The sequence below is a fragment of the Erpetoichthys calabaricus genome, chromosome 10 (genome assembly GCF_900747795.2).
Source record: "Erpetoichthys calabaricus chromosome 10, fErpCal1.3, whole genome shotgun sequence".
Lineage (NCBI taxonomy): Eukaryota > Metazoa > Chordata > Cladistia > Polypteriformes > Polypteridae > Erpetoichthys > Erpetoichthys calabaricus.
Genome location: NC_041403.2, coordinates 168,674,330 through 168,698,316, shown reverse-complemented (window position 1 = coordinate 168,698,316; position 23,987 = coordinate 168,674,330). Strand labels below are relative to the sequence as shown.

Below are 23,987 nucleotides of genomic sequence, written 5' to 3'. Positions count from 1 at the left end.
CTGAACCAACAGGAAATAGGGGATGAGGGTCCTGTGACCACCCAAAAACAGTAATCTCTCGCTAGAGGTTGTACAAAACACACTTTTCCTCATTGAACTCTTGATACCAAAACGTTATTTTGACAACATACACTTTTTAGAACATGGTAACCATGAAATAGCCTGTAAAACGCGGTACAAAAAAATATAATTTGTTTTTTTCCCTGCCAGTCAGTCCTGAGAATTCTGCGACTATTTGTGTGAAACTTAAGTCTCTGCCATGGGAAGGTGTCGATATTGGCGTGGCATCGTCATCACTTCCAGTCCTCAGCCCGCCTCTACCCGTGAGCTTTACTTCGAATTCCACTTAGAAGCATTCGGCTGCGATGGTTTGAAGTTTATGTGTTTTGTAAATTGATTTTGACGCACGATCTCCTTGATGGGTTACTAATTCGACACCAGCTCTGTTTTCTACCGTTGATTGTCATCTCCCATTTTGGTGAGCCACCAGATCTCCACATCCTTCCATTCACCGGTATTTCGGTTACCTCCACAGCACTTCAACCTGTAACTCCTGGCTTTGTGGGGGGGGGGGGGGGGGGGGGGGGGGGGGGACTCACTAGCCGGTGAGTTGAAATTCAGGAGTGTTGATGTTTCACCCACCATGACGGCCATATGGGGGGACAAGCACTGCAACATTAGTGAATGCGACCGAAAGCCCCAAGCGGACTACTGCCCTGCTTAACGCTGGCTCTTCACACAGACAACTGATTCTGCTCAGGTCTCTGGACTCTTGTCACAGACTCTGAATTTTTTTTTCCTCCCCACTAATGAGTCTGAAAAATGCGCCGTCAACATTTTGGGTTTTCCGTGAGTCACGTCATACCAAGAGATTTCTTCCAGGCTTGTGCGGCACAAACAGACTCCTCTGCTCATTACCACCGTCAGGAGGATTAATTAGGAGGCTAAATTAAAAAAGCCAGGATACACAATTAATGTGATTAGTAGAAAACTAAAGATTAATTAGACAAAAAAAAGACAACAAATAAAATACACTGCAAGGCACCTATCGACTAGAATTGAAAATTCTAATTCCAGAGGAAATCTGGATACAGTTACACCGTCCTTGGACTTCACTGGATGCCATTTCAGTGATGCTGCCCCCACACCCAAAAGTCACTTCAGGCCAGCTGCTCCCTGTTGGGGGGGGGGGGGGAATGGGGGTCCCCCACTCTTCTGCCATTCATTTCTGCTCCATCCCAAATGCCATTGTTGAGCCCACCACATCAGAGTGGACATCACGCTGGTGCACAGGTGGGTTTCAAGGACAGTTTGAGATAAACAGTTGATTGGATGTACAAAGAGTCCTACCTAAGGAATCGATGATGGCGAGCGAACCCAGAGGTGACATCACACCGCATGACATGTCCGTCAATTTTCTGTCGCAGCTGTCGTTTCCATGACCTCAAGAGTCGTGGACAGTTGCGGTGCGCCTTTGTGTACAGGTGGCCTCCCCCCTGGAATGCCACCCACACATCTCACATAATGTACCCTCTTAGGCTAGATGCCAGTATGGTTACACCCCAAAGTTGCACTGCCACCAAACTGCACGCCATTTACACAACATGGCAGATGTTCACCGAGAAAGCGCTGAGAAGCCACACGTCCCACAGTGCGAAAATGGCCACTTCAGATCAGGTGTTCTGATAGCATAACATGGAGACTTGCCACACTAAGACGCTGTGTCTGGGTTCAGATTAGTGGGGGCCATCATCCCTCAGCCCCCTGGTTAGAAGGCAGATTTCAAAATCCTCCTTTTAACATATAAAGCCTTAAATGGCCGAGGTCCGGCTTACTTGTCTGAACCTATCATGACTAACAAACCAGACTGCACATTAAGATCTCAAGATGGTGGTGCGCTTATGACTCTAAGGATTAATAAAATTACAGTGGGAGGTCGAGCTTTTAGTTACAGGACCCCTAAACTGTGGAGTGGTCTACCTGCTACTATAAGGGATGCCCCTTAGGTCTCAGCTTTCAAATTCCAGCTGAAGACTCACTACTTCAGTTTAGCATATCCTGACTAGAGCTGCTGATTAACTGTACAGACTGCATCTCTGTTGTTACTCATTAGCACTAATAATTTATTAATAATTTGTTACTAACCCTCACCTATTCTGTTTCTCTTTTCGGTACTCAAATGTGGCACTTGGTGCCACTGCCCACCTGCCAAGTTATTCTGTCTGCCAAAGATAAAGTCACCTCTGATGGAGGATCATCAGGTAGACGGGTCCTTTAATCGGATTGGCTGGCCCAGCACTGACTCAGCTGTGGAATGGCCAATAGGGGGAGGCAGCTTGATGGCCGAGGTCTCCAGGACTCTGGACCAATCCAAGTCGTATTATGGGATATCATCTACTGTTGAATTCTGCTCTGTCCTTGTAATATTTCTATTGCACTCTTCTCTTGTATTGAGGATGACTTGTGTTCAATTCTGTGTATTGTGTTGTATTTAGCCCCCCTTTTTTGACACCCACAGCACGCCCAACCTACCTGGAAAGGGGTCTCACTTAAGAGTTGCCTTTCCCAAGGTTTTTTCCACTGGGGAGTTTTTCCTTGTCTTCTTAGAGAGTCAAGGCTGGGGGGCTGTCAAGAGGCAGGGCCTGTTAAAGCCCACTGTGGCACTTCTTGTGTGATTTTGGGCTATACAAAAATAAATTGTATTGTATTGTATTTTAGTTTTGTCCCAGTTGGATACTCGGAGGACTTTGTTCATTTTATTTTCACATCTGAAGCCTCCAGCCAGTTCACAAATTACAGCAGCAACGTCGATGACTGCTGGGACTCAGAAGAACATCCTACAAGCAAACTGCTAAACACGAGGAATGCCACGGGCGGGCACCCACACGTGGAGCCCACCCGAGGCACACCTGCATTTTACTTTTGCGCCTGATGCAGGCTGACAGGAGGAGGAGGAGGAGAAGACGGCAGAGAAATGTGCCCGTAGCTGTGGCCCCACCCTGCCCGACTGTCACATGGAGTTACTGTAAATCTTTGAGGCTTCTCTGGGCAAAGGCCGGGGGGGCAAAAAGGTGGCAGAGCAGGAAGGGCCGTCACACCTGCTTTGCTTACGCGCCCTGTTTTCTTGTTTGTTTTTTTTTTTCTTTTTCTGTTGCAGATTTCTTCGGCTGATAGAATCGCTCCATCGCCCTCACGAGAAAAGGTTTTGTAAGGTGAAGAGCTGGAGGGAAATGAAAAAACGTCCGAGAGGACCCATGAGGTGCCGCCTGCCTTTCAGCTCTTCTGGAACTTCACCACAAACCTGCACCTTCATCGGTGGCGAGAAGCTGGGGGGAGTGAGGCGTCCAAGATGCTGGTGCACACCCTGGCTGAGCCCCGGTGGACTTGTGTGTGCCACCGCTGCAACACTCTACTGATCAAGGCCTTGGGACGACCCATGGAAGCCCACCTGGACTTTGCAAGGAGGCACCTGAAGGTCTCTCAGACAATTTAAGACTCCCTGGTCTGATGAGACCAAGATGGAACTCAATTCTAAGAGGCATGTCTGGGGGGAAACCAGTGCAGGACCACCCCAACGGTTAAAGCATGGTGGGGGTGGCGACATCCTGCTGTGGGGTTGTGTAACAGTAGCAAGGAATGCGAGATTAGACAGGGATGAGCAAAATAAAAAGAGATATCTGCAGTGGGAACCCTCTGGACCTCAGACTGGACCCCAAGCATGAAGCAAAGCCAACACGAGTGGGTAAGGGGGGGTGAACTCAATGTTCTTGAGTGGCAGCCATCACGTGTGGGTGGTCTTCCACACAGATTTTAGGCCTCCATTGTGCAGTTCTTTCAAAAATGTTCCATATTCAAACTTGCAAACTTGAGTTAGCCACCGACAAATGAAAATAATTATCGACATAAAAAGTGTCGGCTATTTTTCTTCTTTCTATGATGTTAAAATTTCAATCAAACCTACCATTTTGGGGCCTTCCAGTGAGTGTACGGCAAGTAGGGGGGATGCTGGGATTCACCGCTGGACTCTCTGGGGGAGTCGTAGGACGATCAGTGGAACATCGAGGAGATGTCCGCTCTCACTTGACCATCCTGCAGATTCCGTATGTTGAAGGAGCGACTCCACCGAGGAGCAACGCTGGAACCAAAGGCTACAATGGCGCAGAAGACCACCGGGACCCATGCCTCAGGGATGCGACTCAAAGGGAAGGAACATCCAGGCCTACACTACAAATTCTATTATATTGACACCTAAATGCTGACGTGTCAATATGTTCGTCCTTAGTGGATGCCAACTGGCCCTGATAATCCACCCTCCCAAACATCAGCTTTTTGAACTTAACGGGAAACAGTGGGCCCGTCACTACGATTATAAAGCCGAAGTACGCAGATATTAGATAAGGGAGAAAGGAAGGGAAGGAAACATCCTTCACCATTCATGTCATTTAAACAAACGGGGGGCCCTGGGCTGCTCCCCTAAGGAACAAAAAGAAACTTGAGGAGCGTTTGGTGCTTTAGATCATCCTGGCCACGTTTCTGGCATTAAGTTAACCGAACGAAATCACCGCCTGGCCGTCTGCCTTCCTTTTCAACAGGAAACTGCTCTTGTTATTGTTAACCCGCAAAGTAGAGGATTCCTTGGTTTACGTTAAAAGAAATACAGTCGCGACTTTTGAGAAAGTGCGGCCCCCCAAACGAGACACTTAAATAAAAAAAGAGCAAAGGAACCAAGAGAGGCCGGAATTGGGATCCTGCTTGAAAAAACACAAACAGGATGGCATTCCAGCTCCTTCTTCTTCTTCTTGTTTTAATTCCAAGCGTTTCTCTCCGTCCGTCCCCCCCCCCCCGTCCCCCCACCTTAACCATACCAACCCAAAAGTAAGCAGTTTCACAAATAAACACGCAGAGAGAAAGAAAGAGAAAAAAAAAAACGAACAATGCCGCGGGGCTGTGCAAACTGGCGTCTTCAAGCCAGCAGAGCCTAGCCGGCCTCGGGAAGCCACGCACCAAGCTGCCCCTTCACCTCCACGACAAAAAAAAAAAGGGGGGGGGGGGGCCCATCTGAACTGCCCTTCCTTGCATCTAAAAATGAGAACGGGAATCAGGCGTGGACAAAACACACCTCAGAGTCCAAAGCCTCACGTAGTTAGCACCCTGGGGTCAAACCGTAGCCCCTGGGCCAGCACTGTGCCTCAGGCTGCCACCAAGACCATTCTCAAATTGTTCTGGTCAGGGTGCGAGTGCGGGTCCTGCAATGGACTGATGCCCCAAATGTGACTGAGGGACTTCAAAGATTTAGCTCGACAACCTTTAAGAAGAATCTGGAGGAGACGTTGGGATGGCTTAGCCATGAGCTAAACAAACGGGTGACAAGTGGCCTCCTCTCATCTGTCAAACTTCTTATGTTTTAATGCAATGAGAAGTCAAGCAAAATAACCCCATTTATGGGCTAACTAAAACGATTACAATATGCCAGCTTTCGAGGGAACTCAGGCCCCCTTCCTCAGGCAAGATGTTATCAATGGCATTAATGGTAACCGTAGGGTCCTTCAGGTTCCTCCAGCGGTTCCAGCACCAAGATGAGGGGGATCTGACAAGTATGGTTACCCACTGAAGACCCTATCACCTACCAACACCTGAACCTCTGAGCCCCCAGAAGAGCGTTGAGAATCTGGACCAATGTCTGTAAGCTTTAAACAAAAACCTGGTAATCTGGGCATAGAGCTGGCATACCTGGTTAGCTGGTGGGTGACAAAAAGTGACAAAAATCAGTGCCTACATTTGCCCAGCACCTCAGAGTTACTCCTAGGGCCAAAGAGCAAAAGACATGAAAAGTAGCAAAGACCACCCAACTCCAACTCCCCACAAGGATGAGGATGAGGCCACGTTTGACACGTTTGACGGCACGCCAAGCCACTAACTGGGTGCTTTGTAGTTTTATGATACGAATGCTAAGGCTTTGGCACAGAGAGGATGATGATCCATATTACTAACCGAGAATGGTAAACCGGATGGCATGGACGCAGGTACACGGCGATGGGACCATGAGACATACTGCGCAGGCGCGTACAGCGAGCGTCTCTTAAACCGCACGCAAAGTCGTATCCACTGCGAACAAAGGAGTCACGGCCCAAAAACGAAAGAGCTCAACTAATGTGAATGAGAAATGAAGCAACAACGCGCCCATAGCTAACGACTAATGACACAGCCATACAAAAAAGAAGATTCTGCGCTGCAGCCCAGATTCAAACGGAAGAGGCTACGGCGGCCCCAAAGGTCCTCAATGATAGTACGGAAGGCGCATGCGTCTCCGCCATATTGTGAGTGGCACTATGCGGAGTGAAGTTAGGAATAATGTGCTGCTTGGGATTGTACAAACCGCTTTACACCGAATTCAAACACAATACAGCTCAACGATACAAACACGAGCCCACCTGGATAAGATCAATGAACGCAGGCGCCTACAACATGCGTCTGAAACTGCGGAAGCAAAGCAGGCACGGGTTCAAAACTGATGACAATATTCAAAGTAGGAGGAGGAGGAGCTAAAGAACAATGTGGAATACCAGGGGGTGTATAGCTCCCCAAACCCCGGACACACCAGACACAGAAGCCAAGTTCAGCACACCAGGCACGTTTATTCCCGTGGGGGGCACTTTTGTCTCATTCCCCACAGTTCCCATGCACAATACAGCACAGTTTCTTTCCTTTCTTCCTTCTCTCTTCCTTGTTCTGCCTCCACTCCTTCCCGACTCCGGCTCCTCGAATGGAGTGAGGCGGCTCCTGGGAGTGCTCCAGGTGGCTCATCAGTGTTACCCGGAATCACTCCCAGGTGTGGTGGAAGACCAGTAGAGGGTTCTGCAGCTCCCTCTGGTGGCCTCCTATGGAACCCAACAGGGCTGCACCAAACTCCAAGTCCCAGCATGCCCTGCGGGAATCCGTGGTGCTACAGGCGCCCAGGAGGGCTGCCCTCTAGTGTCCCAGGGGAGATAATGCTTCACCGATGCTCTCTCCCCCCACTGGTCCTTCCATTGCATTGGCGCCCCGACCAGGTAGTGGACGCCCGTCACAACAAGGACGACATAACATGGTAGTATATCGCACTACGCTGCACATATTTATTGCCACTTCACAACAACTGTACACCGGGATGAAAAGAACAAGACACACAACACCAAACGAGACTAATGAAGGGCACACTCATTTAACAACGAATGACCCCCAGCCGTAGAAGAAACACCGTCCTGCTGTTATGGACACGGGAAACGCCACGTACAAAAGCAGTTACTGAAACTAGCCATGGCTTCCCACTGTCCTGTGTCTGAAGTCGCGCCTGTTCTTGGACTGTGCTGTGCTCCGACACCCCCCCACTTGCCATCTTCTCTATTTATCCAATGCCTAACCGTGAGACTCCGCCCACCTTCTTGAACCTTCGCAGGCTTGTAAAGTTTAACACGAAATCTTCCAAGGGGTTCGCAGAATGCAGGGCTCCGCCTACCTGTGTGACATTTTGCTGTCAATCCTGCTGAAGTCACTTCAACGAGACTGAGGCCAGTGAAAAGTTCTGGTTAACTCTGGAACAAACCACCGAGTCGTGGAATTGAAGAGGAAACCCTGACATCCTTGAAGAAGTTTCTGGATGAGGTACTGGGGGCTAAAAAACAACGAGTCTGATGGACTGAGTGGTCTCCTCTCGTTTGTCAAACGTCTGATGTCATTCCACCTGCCTCCAATCGGCCGTCAGTACAAGAGAGTCATAAAGTCACAAGTCTGAGACCACGTGAAGCAGGTGTCTGCTGGTCCACTCATCACTTTGGGTGGGGCGACAATAAAATCGAAGTGGCCGGTAAACGTACCCATTTAAATGCGGACGTCCCGGCTACCTTGTTCTCCCTGTGCAGGTGTAGTCCCCTCTTGAGGCTTGATGGCCTTCCCACAGGCCGGAGCCAGTGGGGTCAGAGTTCAGCACCCCCCAAAATGGATACCAAAGCGTACCTCATCTCGAATGTCCTCTTGCTGCTGGGCACCGAAGATCTCCATGGCCGCCATCAGCCGCATCATCAGCTCGTCCACCGTCGTGTTCCCTAGCAACACAGACATAATAAGCGACAGAGGCGGTGGCATTAAAGGAGAGCCAAGTTCATTTTGTTATTAATCAGCACAGTTATTAGCCAGGAGAAGGGCACTGAAAGGAAAAAGCAAAGATTCTAATACCAACATCTAATTAGATTTTTTTTTTTTTTAATTTTAATATTCAGAGTATTTAAGCATTTTAAAATTCTATTTAGAAATCCCTATGTAACTTAAAGTTAATATTTTATTTATAATATTTATATGGACTTTACTAATACATTAACATCAATATTTTATTTCAAGCCTATTTTTTTTTTCTTAACCGCACTGCGACATATGAATAATAATATTTTCGGCCTCGTGTCTTTAACTGATTTATTTCAAGTTTGATTCGCATGCGGCTTCTATCAGAGTTAACCCTTTACTGGTTAAAAATGGTCACCCTAAGGCCGATGACACAACTTGTAGTTAATGATGGCAGTTGATCTGTGGGTGATAAGCAAAGTATGAAATATGGAGGGTGTCACCGAATCTGGGACCCCCTGCAGGTCTATAAACCAATACGGTGGAGGGTCCCTGAACATTAACGTCTAATAAACATATTATGCTGTTACAAGTCATCTCAGTGCCCATCACAGTGAGAGTTTTAAGACAAAACCACTGAAGATGCCAGTAAGCTGCTCTTCACAGGCTGGGCGGGGCTAAATGCTTGAGTGGCAGTAGGGTGGGGCTACTGCTTGATTGGCGGCAGGATGGACAGGGCAAGATGTTTGAGTGACAACAATGTGGGTGGGGCTAGATTCTTGAGTGACAGTGGGCTGGGCGGGGCTAGATGCTTGATTAGCAGCAGGTTGGACTGGACAAGAGGTTTGAGTGACAGTAGGTGTCACTGGGACTTAATGATTGATTGACATGCTGGGTGGGATTAGATGCTTGAGAGGCAGTGGGCTGGGTGGGAGTTGCGGCTGGAGTGACAGAAGGATGCACAGGGCTGGCAACAGGTTGGGCAGGGCCAGATGCCTAGGTGGGCCTAAAAGCTTGAGTGACAGTAGCCCACTGACACAGAAGGAGAGGGCATCCCTTAAATCAGGAGAATTGGAGAAAGAGAGCAGAGTCTTGTATAAAGTGCCTTGAGCATGGGAAAGGTGCTATATAAATAAAATGTATTACTATTATTAGGAAACAAACCAGTGGGAGCCTCATGTTGGCATCAGTGCTTGCCCGGGTGAGGTGTCAATGCCGTGATCCTGACTGTGTTGACATTGGGAACAGCAGGACGATGGCAGGGATTTGCTCCCAGATCACGTTTTGTTGTGGTAAAGTGACGTGGTCTCGAGCTGCTCCTTGTGTACTGGGGGTCTTTTCAATAAACAAGCCTGTTATGGAGATAAACTTCTGGCAGCGTTACAGAGGGGACTTCAATTCCCATCAGTCAGCAGGTGTGAGCAGGGACTGTCAGGAGGAGGCCTTGACCTGCAGGCACTTTAAGGTTAGCTGGCATTGAGGGGGAACTGACGAGACCTGAGCATGTCACACACATAAAGTCTAGGTGCACACGTGTCATGAAACGTGACCGGCCCGCATGACGCTGCACAGAAGTACAAAGCGGTGCGGCTTTTGCTCATAGGGTGTGTATCATCTACTCATTATAAATACACCCTAACCGATAACATTCTCCATAGCTAATCTGACGGATTCCATATTACTGGAGTAACATTTCACAACCCACCCCGATTTCACACGGTGGTACCAAATCATACAATTAGGAAAGGCGAGGGGAACTACCTACACGATTCCATCAGGAACTGACACTGTGGTTCCACTGGAGTGTCGTGATGTTGCTTCACTTTGGCCGCCAATCAACTTGGAGCAAATCGGAAGGAGGTTCAGTTCGGGCCCATTCTCGTTTGTTTATTTCCCATCTTGATGTGTTAGGACAAACAACGTGCTACTGAAGAGACATTTGAGCAGACTCCACATCTGGAAGGTCCTCTCCTCACTTAGCACACTTGCTTTCCTTCTCTCCTTTCAGCCATCTTTGGGTGTCACACTTCGAGCTGAGCGCCTGCCAACTGTCGACATGAGCAGACTCAACAGCCCACACTAGCGACTCGCTTTGAGAGTGTGAAAGCGCGGTCTTGCATGGATTTTGTTAAGAAGGGTTTGCCAAGCAGACCCGTGGACCCCCGTGATACAGAAGCCCGGCTGATCAGCCAATGGCATCGCGTGTTCATGTCGTACGATTTAAACAGCTGAAACTCCAGAAAGGGTCTCGGCACTACACGACATTCCCATTACATGATATGCTGACACACAAGATGGGCGCATGACCCAAATTATGAGGAGAACATGCTGGGCACCCCTTGAGAAAGACGTGTTGAGGAACGTGGAGGGTAACTGGGCAGGTCGCGTAACATGGCAGAGCACAGCAAGTGTTTGATTGGCTCGTTGGCAGAGTGGGGCGGAGCCCTGGAGGTCTGCGGCTCGACTCTGTTGGGTTTTTTCCTTGAGACTTGGTGTGTAGTTTTCCTGTCTGGGGGTTTCTGGGTGCAGAACTTTGGCATCGACTTTCAATTCGTATTTGGAGCGTCGGTGAGAGTGCGGCGCCGCCTTGTCATCTCCCGGTTCTAAACTTTATGTAATTCTTTCTGATGACATTTCATCTCCTGATCCTTTTTCCTTATAGTAATTTAATACTTTATTAATTAATGAATCTTTTTTTTTTTTGATTGCCAGCTTATTTTTGTAGCAGGGACGTTTCACACTTAAAGCAGGGGGGCTTTGCCGACCCCACAGGCCTGCTGAACTGCTAGATCTCTACTTTGACATTTATTAATACTCCTTTTTTAAACATTTTTTTCTGTCATGGAAGAAGAGAGGGTGAGGAATATGAAAAGGAGGGCACGGGGTGGGGGTGGGGGGGGTCCCTGTTATTTTTGCTGTGGTGTGCTGGCACTTCCTGCTCTGATCTTTGAGCCCCTCCCACTGTCTGATGTAATATACATAAACCATCAGGATCAAAACACCTAGGGGGTCCCACCACCCCCTGCTCTCCCAAAAGAATGTTCAAAACTCAAACCCCCCTAAACTGCGCCCTTCAATCTAATTTTCAAAACTCCGAGGGGCTGTCGATTAAGCAGTCGTATCAGGAGGACCACCGAGAGGCTGACAAACACAGAGAGTGCTAGCACTTCAGGTACTGGTCTGGTGGTCAGAACTGGTGGAAAAGTGGGCTTGCAACCCATCGGGTCAGTTGGGGTCTTTATTTTGTGTTGGAAGGCCCACCGTGGATCAGAATTGATTATTTTGTGTCTTTTGTTTCTCCCTTTCATGTTACTTCTGCTATGTTAATAAATTATAAATCATAACGCTTGTCTCACAGACCCCTCCCCCTTAAGGATCACCACACCCGAAATATTTAAATGAGCTCCACCCTCAAACCCTCCCCCCCCAGCCAAACAGAGGCAGCTTACCCTGAATGACGTTTAACACTTCATTCGATGATCTCTTTCCCATGACGATGAGGAAGAGGGGGAACTGGTCAGTTTTGTACGTCCGGATCGTCTGGGCCACCACGCTGCCAAAGTGCCTCGTGCAAATCGTGAGAAGCCTGCGGAGACAAAGGGGCAGAAAACAGGCTGAACGGCCAGAGGGTCTTCCAACATTTTGAAAAAAGCAACACAAGTAAATGAAGAGCGAGGCCCGTGGCCCCTCCGAGTGCTTCAGCTCCATGTCTGAGGAGAACATTCAATAGATACGCCAACAAATGCATTGTGAATTGTGACAATTCCAACATTGAGCACAAATAATCATGTTGGGAAATATTGCTGTTTATTTACTTATTTAATCTTTTTTTCTTTCTTTCAATGACACGGCACACAACATAAAATGCGCCTTTTCAAATGAAAGCAGAGCTTTCCAGCGGCTCTCAGTGCACTGCCTGCCACGTGTTCGGATCTTTGGGGTCTTTAAATGTCCTTCTTGTGTGTACAGGTGTGGGCCACCCAACCAACGTCCACGAAACACTCTGTGAAACACCAAATTAAATATATAGTAGCTATTTGGGACACTCAGGTGGACCTGTTATGACTAAACACAGAGAAATAATGTGACAACCCGCAACACGTCACGTTGGGGGCTGCTGCCTTTAATTTGTAAGTAGGAAAAGTTCACGCTAAAATAACAACAGAAAGTACAATACACAATCACTCTGAGTGCAGGAGACACGAGATTCGTGTTTTGAATTGCGTTCGCTACGCCCTGCTGTCCCATCGAGATTTCTGAACTCTGCAATGACCTTACAGGACATACATGCGGTCGAACGTCACGCGGCGCACAGCTGACCATATTTTGATTATTACTTTCTACTTATTTGGCTGATGCCTTCATCCACGGTGACTTAAAACACCGGAGATACAACTGGCTACGTTTCTTTTGTTTTCCCAGTTGGGCAGGTGTCAGCGGTGGGATTCACACCAACAGCCTCAAGGGTATTAAGTCCAAAGCCTTAACCACTAGGCCAGTTGTTTTTTTTCTATGATCAATTATTTATTGAATGATTCCAAAATAATAAATTAAACAATTTGGGTGGGGTGGGTGCCGATGGGGGTGGGGCGTTTTCAAATTGAAATACGAGAATTTTTTTTTCGGTTTTACTTTGTTGCCCTCTTTTCCTATTTTTGAAATCAAAAATTACATGTAACATTTTTAGTGGAATCCAAACCCTGACGACGACCCAACGCCCCAATGCTAAGTCAGGATGCTCTGAACCAGCGGCAGACATCCTGGATGTAAAGGACTGAACAGCGGTGGGCCAGCCATCAATTGCTTTCGTGGATGCTTTGTTAATATGAGAGGCACATAACTCCATATTAATCTATTAATATTAATCGATTAATTATTTTTTGTTATTTGGTACACTGTATTATACCCCGAGGGGATATTGTCGTTTCACACAACCTTTAGGGTCAGCCTTTGTACAGCAGCCTCTGGAGCAATTTTCAGGTAAAGGGGCCAATGGAGTTGGATCCCATCTGGCAGTAACGGGATTTGAACCAGCAACCTCCCAAATACCAGTACAGATACTTAGCTTCAGAGTCACCATTCCACCTTAAACATAATAAACTATAAAATTGAAATACTCCATGGCAGCAGATCTCCAACGTAAAGCAAGTAGATGTTAAGCACAGATACGGTTCTTCTGGCATGAGGTGAGGTGCAGGGAGGACGGATCAAAAAGGGTTAGAGTTTCTGGCAATAGTGGAATCTCAACAGGTAGGAAAGAAGACAAGAAATGAGATACAAAAGTCAAAAAGGGAAACAAACAGGCGGGGCAGAACCAGAAAACATGGAGGAAATGGACCTGTGCAAATGTGCCGCGGAGGGTCAGGTTCAGGACCCGTCAGACAGCACTTACGGGGAGAAGGGGAAAGTCTATGAACAAACTTTAATTGGGTTTGTTGATAATCAGGATTCTGGGAACTGGATTTAATTTCATGAAATCTGGCCGCCCAGGCAGGAGAAGCAGAGGGAGCACAGGGGTCTTGGGGGTCAAGAGAGGCTTATAAGAGGAGTTACCGACTTCCCTATAGAGGCTGGAGAGTCTATTAGTGTGTCACCTATGTCACTATTTTAATGGTCAGCTAACCCTAAGTCTTGAGTATTAGAGGCGGGGCTACATGACAGTCAGCTGAAGGACCGCCCCCTTATTGATTTATTCGAAACAGCCAATCAGTTCCTCCAGACCACCACTGAGAGTTGGGAAATTCAGGTAATTATTGTTTGTTTGTCATGTGTTTTGCTGTTGCATTCATTTAACATCGCAATTTCTTCGATATATGAAAAGTCGTATGGTATTGTTTTTTTTAGCTCTCTATTGTTTCCTTTAATGCACATGAGTTTATCTGAGTTAAAATTTATGGAGTTAACATATTTATGAATCTGAAAGTGGTATAAATGCAAACACTATTCTTCCCTCTCTCTTTCTGTTCTTATCTCCCGGGCGAGTGAGCTCTGTTCGTTGCCCACACCCGACTCCAACTCGCCTGGTTGAGGTCGAGTGGTCTCTCTTATCTCAGACCCCGGAGGTCTTCCAGTGCTAGGGCAGAGCCCAAGTGGAAGTACTTCCAGGTCAATCGGACGTCCTAAAAAGTAGGGACTGGGAATCCCTTCAGCTCCTCCAGGAACCCAACAGGGTTGCTCCACAGGACTACAGCTCCCAGCATGCACTGCAGGCGTCCATGTGGGAATCTTAACCCAGGGAGGCTGCCACCTAGCGTAATGGTGGAGGACATATTTAGCACCGCTCACCTCCCTTGGTCCTTCTGCTGCACTGGCCCCCTCGGTAAGACTCCTTGTTCAATCCCAGTTGGGATGGTGTACCCTCTTAATTACACCTCTGTATAGTTTTAGGAATTACTGGCTTTACATAACAAGTAGGAACGGCCACTGCTAAAATGACAGAAACCTGTGACATTATTAATAAGTACGACAAACGCGGTTTTCCTTTCAAGTGTGTCCCGCTGGAGGCCCCGTGGGATGAGTAACACAACACAACAAATACCAGCTCACCTGACCCAAAGCCGGGTGGGCGGGAGGCCAGTGCCCATTACTGCCAAGCGGACACTTAAGAGTTAATGTTTAAAATTTATATTAGTGAAATATTAATATTTTTAAAATAAAGTTTACATGTTTCTGCAAAATCTTATGTGCTTGGAAGAACTTTTCAAAATAAGAGATCATACAGGGTGGCACAGGGAAACAGGAAATTTTGGAAGTAGGTGTTGGCGACCCTGGGGTTAGGACCCCTTGCCATTAGTTATAATGGGGCAGTGGAGTGGTGTGCTGTGAAAGCCTTTTATAAGAAAGATGACAGTGTGACCAGAGTGGGAATTTTGGCGTCTTTACCAGTTAGGACGTCACAATCATCTCCAGTCTGCTCATGCGATTCCAACATGGGTGCGTAATTTCATAGAAATGGGGTCAGTCTTAAAAAAAAAAAAAAAAAAGAAGTCCCCAGGTGGAATGACTTCACATACTGCCTCTGCCCGACAATCGATGGCAGCAATTCGACGCGTGTTCGGAAGGCGCGTCATTTCATGCAATGGTGACATTCTATGGCCTCCGAGGTCCCCAGATCTCACCCACTGTGATTTTGTTTTCTGTGGGGACATCTTAAAAGTCAAGTGTTCCTCACACGTCCTGCAACCACTACTGAACTGAAAAGGAGGACTGAAGAGGAAATCGCTGGCATTCCTCTTGACGCGTTACGTTGAGCGATGCAGAATTTGGCTGTCAGAATGGGTACGGGAGAAATGGACAACACCTTCATGATGAATACTGAATGAATATTGAGTACCATCATTAAATATATTTTGTAATGCGTTTATTCCCTGCGCCACCCTGCTCTAGAATGAAGTGACAAAAGCGCGTCGGCCAAAAATGCTAGACGTCAATTACACGTTCCAAAGAAACTTTGGGGATTTAAAAAGCTAAAAAAGAAATCGAAGCTTTATACTTTGACGCTTTCAGACACCGTGAAGGCAAACTTAAAGAGCGTCTTACAAACTCCGAGTGAAATGAATAAATTAAAAGTTCCATTCCAAATATCCCAGACCTCTATTACCGTTTCGCTGTGATTGGGGTCAAGTTAATTAGAAATAGTCGCAGTTTAAGTGTTGGGGGGGTCCGCACTCGGAGACCACTCTCCCTTTGACGGGCACGATGGACAGAAGAGCAGGACATCCAATAATCTGGCTCTTCATTCTCTGCCAAATCCCCTAAATCCAAGAAGCCGCCGAATTAGTATTCCACGCGAGACTTTTCTAATTGAGGGGAGAGAAGAGGAGGCGAGGAGGATTTCTTATTCCATTAGAAGTTTAAATTAACATTTCACTGCAGGAAAGAGGAAGCTGACAGAAGACCTGCAGAGCGGGTGGTAAATGTCATAATATTAATGAATTGCAAGGGCTTGAATGCAAATATAAAATATTTTAATAAGATCCAATTTAATAATGTCTGTTAAAAAGAGGGAGAAAATAAAAGAGTGGGAGGGCTAAAAACTACAGGTCACCGAAAACCGCCGGAAAGGTAGCCGCGCATGTACGATTAATTATGCATGAAAATGGACAGCAGGAACACGCCATGGGGGGGGGGCATTGGCAGCAAAACCCAGAGGCAATCGTGAAAATGAACTTTTTTTTGGGGGGGGGGGGGGCCTTATTGACTTGCACTCGTGAAAGGCCCGCCGTACAAAGTGATTGCTTCGACAGAGCCATTTAGTACCAGGAGCGGAGTCCTAAGTGAGGGTCTGAATACAAACGCAAATCCCCCCCCCCCCCCGTTTATTTACTGTGAAAGATATTGAAATTACCTCCTGACATTTAAATTCCGGCCCTCCGAACAATTCAATCATTTTTTCTTATTATAAAGCCAGCGTTTCATAACGAGGGCCGTAAGAAATACCAGAAGGGACAGGGACATATGTAGGTCCTTCCCCTCCTTTACCATAAGCTGCCTTCTCATTTCTGAAAACAAGAGGGAAGCTTGGCACCCTTGGGCCTGGAATGCCTGGGGGTCCTTCAGCACACTCGGGAGGCCATGTTGATCTTCTCGCACCACTCGGTAAGCATTTCCTTAACTAAGATGCCTGGACGTCAACACTACTAAACATTTTTATACATTGACCTGAAGCAGGGGGTTGTTTAACGCAGCGGTGGGTGACAAACATAAGCCAACGTACACACGAGAGACAGGCGTTGAATTGCCCTCGCCACGTCCCGTTCTCCTATCGGGATTTGTGTTATACCCTTATGGGCCGTGCGGACGGATGTGCAGTTAGACGTTACATGGCGCACAGCTGACACTATATTTTATCATCATATTCCACTTATTTGGCAGATGCCTTCATCCAACGTGACTTAAAACATTTGAAGTAGACCTGGTTACGTTTCTTTTGTTTCCCCAGTTGGAACACAAGCAGGTGTCAGCAGTGGGATTCAAACTTTAAGTCCAAGGCCTTAACCACAAGACTGTTTTATCTAATACATTTTTATTTTTCTGTGATCAGTTATTGATTGAATAATTCCAATTTAATAAATAAAACAATTAGGTTTAGGTGGGCACCATGGGGTTCAAATTTAACAAACATAAGCTAACACTCAGATAAAAATGATAGCAGAGTTAAACGGATTCTTTAAATGGATGGACCGGGGGATGACAAGAACACAAAGTCAAAACAGCCAGAGGTCTTGGAGTAGAAGAGACCAAGACGTCAATGCCTGAAAATCTAACCAAAAAAAAGAAGCTCAAAGCAGGTATGAAACATTCAGAGAACCTCAAACTCCATAAAGTCTCATTTTAATGCATGTGGGTTTTAGACAAACAGGATGGGCGCGTCTCCATCTTAAGAGTGTGACAAAGTCACGATGTCCCCTCGCTGCCAACCCTAACAACACACAAAAGAACGGCAACCAAAACAACAATCCACAGGCACACCCTGTTCTGACAATTTAACAACCATTATCTGGGGTTCACCCAGATTGGCCTTCAAAGCTTTGAGGGGTACGGGAGTAGGAGCTTTTTACAGCCTGATGCCAACCTCATTTCACTGCCATTAATGGCGTGGAAGAAGGGCCGCAACCTTCACAGAGTCACAGCGAGGGGCCAACATGGGAAGGATGCGCACAATGACTACTTCTTACACTTCTTCTGCAGCTTGGGGGGACTTTGACCAGGAAGAGTCTCTCTAAGGTTAGAGTCCCAACACACTCTTAGGGTTACTTCAGGGATTATGGCCACAAAGATCTTTGAACTTAGAGGGGCCATCAGGGGAGGATGCGCACAATGACCGTTTCTTGCACTTCCGACCAAGAAGAGTCTCTCGAAGTCGAGTTCCAACAGGCCCTCAAGCTCCACTCACTTCAGATCTTCAGGGTTTAAGGCCACAATGGACCACCACCTTGGCAACACTCAGGACCAGTGATGCATCTGCGTCTGTGGGTGTCTGAAGTGACAATGATCTTCTAATCGAATGTCAGGCATGGCTGGGCCTACTTTGTCCAAATGGCTCCATTTTGCACTCGTCTCTCATTATCGCATACAGCTTGGGGGTCACCCTGGTATTTGGTTGCAGATGTGAGATAAGCTCTGATGTTCCTCTTCAACAGCAGACATTTCTGCCTTGCTGCTCTCCCAGGAGTCCCCTTTTCACTCGTCACGGAGGCCTGAACTCTGACTTTACCTATGGCTGGAGTGGCCTGCACTTCTTTGGATGTTCCTCTGCGATTTGTTGCAGGAGTCACTGCTGCACCCTTGGGGTCATCTTGGCAGGCCACCCTATCCCTGGTAGATCCGCTCGTCTTCCTGATGTGATCCATTCAAGATGGTGGCCTGTAGTGTAGTGGAGTGGAGGTCCACAGTCTGGCTTTGTCGCTCTTTTCAGTTCGGTATGCTTCCGTCATGATCTCGACAGTGTTTAATATTTTTACAGCCTTTTACTTGCCCTCTAAAAGTTTGGAGATACCACTTTGGTGCTTTTAGAGGTCAAGGAATTTAATGGTCTGATTGTTCTTTTGAAGACCCCATTTTGTTTTTACTATTGGTGCCAACATGGTGTGCTGTTTGTGATGTTGGCCAGACTGTTGGTAGGGAAGACCACTCGGAGTGTGTAATGCGTGGGGTCTTTACCACAAAGGTGGGTGTCGGACATTTTCTGGCCGTCTAAGTCTGTGGATAAATGAAAACCGAAAGCCTCGGAGTTATCATTGGTAGACGTCTTCGACTTTGAAACACTCGGCTCATTGACTCAATTTAACATCCTGGCCACCGTTACTGGACTCCTGTCCTCCCGTTTACGACCGTGGCAGGTTTATTACACTTTACGATTCACCTTCTGACTTCATCTCACTGTAAACTGCCACCGCCCAGCAAACTCAGCACAAGTTTCAACAACGTGTGTCCTCGTTTCTCCTGGAAGGTTCTACCATCAAGGCCCAGAGTTCTTGTGGTGACAAATTTCCTCTCGTGGTGACAATCAGAGTACGGAGAGGTTTAGCTTAACAAGGCCCGGCTGTGTTCAGTCAGCCGAGTCGAATTATCAATGACGTTTGGTCAGCTGTTTGAGAGGAGCGTTCGACAATTTTATGACTCAACTGCATTAAGTAGAAATCTAGAAATGGTCTCCTTTGGTTGCCCTTATCCAATTTTTTGGATTCCCTGTCATAAATATATAGAAATAGAGGATATCGGGAAGGGGGCAAATCATTTTTCACAGCCCTGTGGCTAACGTTGGAGGTGGCACCTGTGATCATTTCTATCGTAATTGTCCTGTCCTCCATCTGGCATCCTGTGCTGGCGCTTTGTGTGTGTCCCACAGGCCAGAACTCCATAACTGGTGACATCTGGATTTCCTTTGTGGACTAAAGAGGCATCCCTAATAGGATGACACTGGGCTACTGTGAGGCTGGAGCAGAGGTTTCAAAGGGACATCACCGTCACAATCTGGCCCACCAAAGCTCGCCAGGCCTATCCACTTAATTCTTCTAAAATAACATCCAAGTCAAGTTTTGAAGGTCCCCGACGTCCTCCTGTCTCCCACACTACTCAGTCACTTATTCCCTGTGTCTGTGATTCTCCGTCCTAATTTTTGTGTGACCTTTACTCTTCACAGGTACCCAACTGTGTCCCCATGTTCTCGATGAACTCATTTTGAAGTCCCCCATCTCGATCCGCTGCACCAATTCCCTTCATCACTACACTCGTGTCACCTCTTGATCTCTGAGAAGGCTCCGCTCTTTGATTGCTTCCTCATAACTCATCCCCTATAGCCCTGGAGTCAGCCCATTCCACCGACTTTTCTCTGGACCTTCTCTAGCGCTGCTTTGTCTTTCTGGAGATCAAATCTGCAGCTGGTACTCCAGACGAGGCCTCGCCAGTGCGTTGTGTTTTGGTGAATTTCTTCTCTGGATGACCACAGCATTTCGGGATGCCCACCTTGCCCATTTCCCACTGCAGCGGTTCCACAGACTTTTGGACCAAGGGACATTTTGTAAAAAGCCAAGAGATATGGAGGACCACCAATGGTTAAGAGCTGCTCATTACTGGAAATTCTGTGCATAGCAATTTTCATGTAGACATGTGAAAAACACGGTGGTGCCAAGAAGATGAGTTGGCATCCAAACCCCGGAGTTTGTTGTCCTGCGCAGGGATGTTTATCAAAAAGCACCTCCTTTAATTTGAGGGCCTACATTACGAAAGTCAGCAAACATCCAGTACAAAGAGAACTCGGTCAAACCCACGCGGCCCCTCGGTCTCCTCCTGTGCTGCAGGCCAGTTCTCCTATTCTACCGGTTGGGAGGGCAGGACTGGAGTCACAAAGAAGTCATGCGGACGTAAAAGGCGTGACTGTCTGCAGGAAAGGCCTGTCTGCCTGTTGAGACCTCGCTAACATGAGGTGATCACCTCACGTAACAATGGAAGACATGAATGTTCAGCTGTCCCATCAGCCCTCCACCCTCTGACCTGGTTAAGTTTGCTTGATCCTCCCACCGCAATGTGATCAGACTTCTCAGCAGGTGAAATCTGGAACTTTCTTTGTGCACTCATTGGACATTTGTAATAGAAATGCATCGAAGCGGATTCCGGCTGCGGTGGTCTCTGTAAATTCAGAGCTGAAGGGACCTCATTTTCATGGCTACAGCAGGTCTGACTGTCACACCTTTTCAGCTTCCTCGTGCCAATTCAGAAGAGCTTGGAACACACGTGCCTGTCTGCTTGGAGAGACCATGCCAGTGTGCCATGAAAATGTTGTCTTGTCACTCTGCTCACAGATTTGAAGATGTGAAGGCTCAGCTGTCTCGTCAGCCCTCCCTCTGCCTTCCCCCTTTTTTAGGTTTCTTGCTCTCCGTCCAGTGGGACCATAACAGAGGAGGACGTGTGACCCACAGGCCAGAATTCTCAGGAGGCAGTAACTGGTGAAGTCTGGAACCTTCTCTGTGGATTACAGAGACACCCCTAGTAGAATAGAACGGTGGGGGGACAAGAGTGGGCAAGACTCTCAATGGCTTCTGAGCGCACCAGAGACATTCTGAAAGGACCTCATTTTACTGGATTTCTTGTCCACTCCACTGCATTTCTGTGGCTGACTACAGCGTTCTTGGATGTCCACCTTCCCCATTTCCTTGGGCCGCACGTCTACCTACCTGGCGAGGCCTCGCACATTCGGGATGTTGTCGCTTTGCTCAAAGAACTGAAGATTTGATAGCTGCACTGTCCCATCAGCCCTCCGTCCCTTCACTCTTTAGTTTGCTTGTCCTTCCACCCAGCGGTGTGATCAGAATGGAGGACGGTGTTTGACTCACAGGCTACAATTCTCAGAAGGTGAAATCCGGAACTTTCTTTGTGGACTAAAAGGGCCATCCTTAGTATGGTAGTGTAGTGGTGGACTTGTGTTCTAGAAGTTTCTGTGAGTTCAGAGCAGACATTTGGAAGGGAAATCATTTTAATGGACTTCTCTCCCACTGCACTCCATTTCCATGGCTGCCCACGTCGCTCCTGTCCTACTCCAAATTCAGAAGAGAGTGGACCACACATCTAAAAGTGTAGGTCTGCTTGTAGAGCTTGTAGAGTCCTCGCCTTTCAAATCTATCTATCTATCTATCTATCTATCATATAGTCCCTTAACTATCTATCTACCTATCACGTATATAGTGCCCTTCATATCTATCTAATCCTGCTATCTACCTATCTAATTCCTGCCAACTACGCTATCATATAGCTCCTTTCCTATCTATCACTTATATAATAATTCTTTACATTTATATAGTGCTTTTCTCACAGTGCCCTTCATATCTATCTATCTAATCCTGCCAACTACGCTATCTATCTATCTATCTATCTATCTATCTATCTATCTATCTATCTATCTATCTATCTATCTATCTATCTATCTATCTATCTATCTATCCATCAGCAGACCACCTTGTGTCTTGTGGGTCTGCTTACGAAACTGAACATCTGAAAGTTCAATCGTCCCATCAGCCCTCCACTTTGTTTAGCAGTGTGATCAGAGCGGGGAAAGGTTGTGTGACCCAAAATAAGTCAGAGGTCTTAGCAATCTGGAACATTCTTTGTGGACAACAGAGACATCCCTAACAGAACAGTAGGGTGGATCACTGCATCCGTCGCCAGAAGTGTCCCAGTGCCACTGTAAAGTTCTCAGTCTGCAGATTAAACTCTACAAGCACAGTAGTCACCCAATTCTGCATTAGAACATCCTGCATATGACGTCCATCTTGAAGAAAGGGACTCAAAAACTCTGACAGATGAAATCAAAGTCGTCGGCAAAAAAATCTGCAAGTCTCAGGGAAACCGAAGCCAACAGCAAAGTTAAAAGAGTTCAGATAGGAAGAATCTGAAAAGAGCGGGGAAGTGAAGCAGTTCTGGGTGTCCCGGGAGCAGTTTAGGACAGCCTGCACTTATGTATGTGCGTGTGAGAATTCGATCACACCGAGGGGGGCGACGGAAGGCCCAACGTTCCGAATACGTCAGCCTGAAACGATGCTTTCTAGGGGCCCGTGAGCTTGCTTAGTGAGGTAGCCTAGTGGAAGAAAGCGGTTTAGAGCGCTGTGCCCCCGAGTGTAACCCGCCGCTGGCACACAATTAAGCATCCATCTGTTTCTGCTATTTGCAGGAGCTAAATCCCCTCTGAACAGCGGGAGAAAAGAGAGGGCTCTCTAAAGTTAGCCAGCAGGACTCACACCTGGGCTGGATTTGTTCTCTTCGTCTGGAGGGGAGGGAGGAGTGGGCAGGCGGGCAGGCAGCCGCCTCCTTTTCCATACGGTCAAGCCTGCTGCTCAAGGCAGACATGCGCAACTGGCCAGTGCGACCCCCCCCCCCCCCCCCCCCCGAGTAAAGGGGTCAGGAACGCTGAATGCGACTAATTACCCGCGCACAAGTGCCGTTTCACCAATTAGCCCGCACTTCACATCTGGCCATCCTGAGAAGATAAAAAAAAAAGAGCGACAGAAAGAGATTGGGGGGGGAGGGGGTTGGGGGGAGACACCTGGTGCACCTGCACTTCCAATGTCAGGGGGTACCCAGTCTTCCACATCATCGGGCAGCACTGCCTACATGGCGTGGCACTCGGCTGCAATTCACAGGCTTACTCAGCTGTCTTCACATTCGTTTCTTTCCCTCATCAATGACACCGATGTCACCAATTTTGCTTAGGGAGTATTTTTGTAACAATGAGTCATCTCCAAAAATAACCAGAGAGAATAAAGTGGCATGACATGTGCCAGTGGGGCACATGACAACAAACATACAACAGCATGGAGTTAAAAATGGGGGCACAAATAGCTTTAACAGATGGCAGAGTCCAAATGACATTGACGGATGTACTGATGTAAGTCAGCAGATAGATGTGAAAGGCACTATATAATAGTTATAGACAGATGTGAAGGACACAAATTCATAGTGACAGACAGAGGTGAAAAACTCTACATGACAGATAGATAGAAGATGTGAAAGGCACTACATGATAGTCAGGTGGCCAGGGTCATAACTGATTGTCTTTGTTTATTTTCATTTTGTTTTCTGGGACCATTTTGGGCTCCGCTATTCTTGAGGTTTGGCCTGCTCTGCTGCTACAGTCACATTCCTGTGCTCCTTCGGGAATGCGTGGCTTCTGACGTCATCAGTGTGACGGTACCTCACCCGCCGTGCACAGACCCCATTCATCTCAGACTGAGGATTACAAGGACCTTCCGTGTGATTCACTTTGTTTTTGGTGCTTTTTGGGTTATTTTGATTCTCAGCCTTCTTTCCAGACTTTGATTTTCAGATAGCATTAGGTGTTTACGACTCTTCGGTATTATCGTTTTGTAATAAACCTTGATGTCTTTACATAAAAACTAGAA

The 23,987-nt window shown here is 47.3% G+C and overlaps 1 protein-coding gene across 1 annotated transcript in view; it reads right to left on the bottom strand.

The window, feature by feature from the left end:
* The window catches only part of faf1 (Fas (TNFRSF6) associated factor 1), a 216,769-nt gene that overhangs the window by 31,864 nt on the left and 160,918 nt on the right, over positions 1 to 23,987 (bottom strand). Inside the window, exons 14-15 of the mRNA XM_028812460.2 lie at positions 11,544 to 11,680; positions 7,993 to 8,081 (exon numbers count right to left, since the gene is read on the bottom strand). Coding sequence (XP_028668293.1) covers positions 7,993 to 8,081; positions 11,544 to 11,680 — 226 coding nt within the window. The remainder of the gene's footprint in view (positions 1 to 7,992; positions 8,082 to 11,543; positions 11,681 to 23,987) is intronic.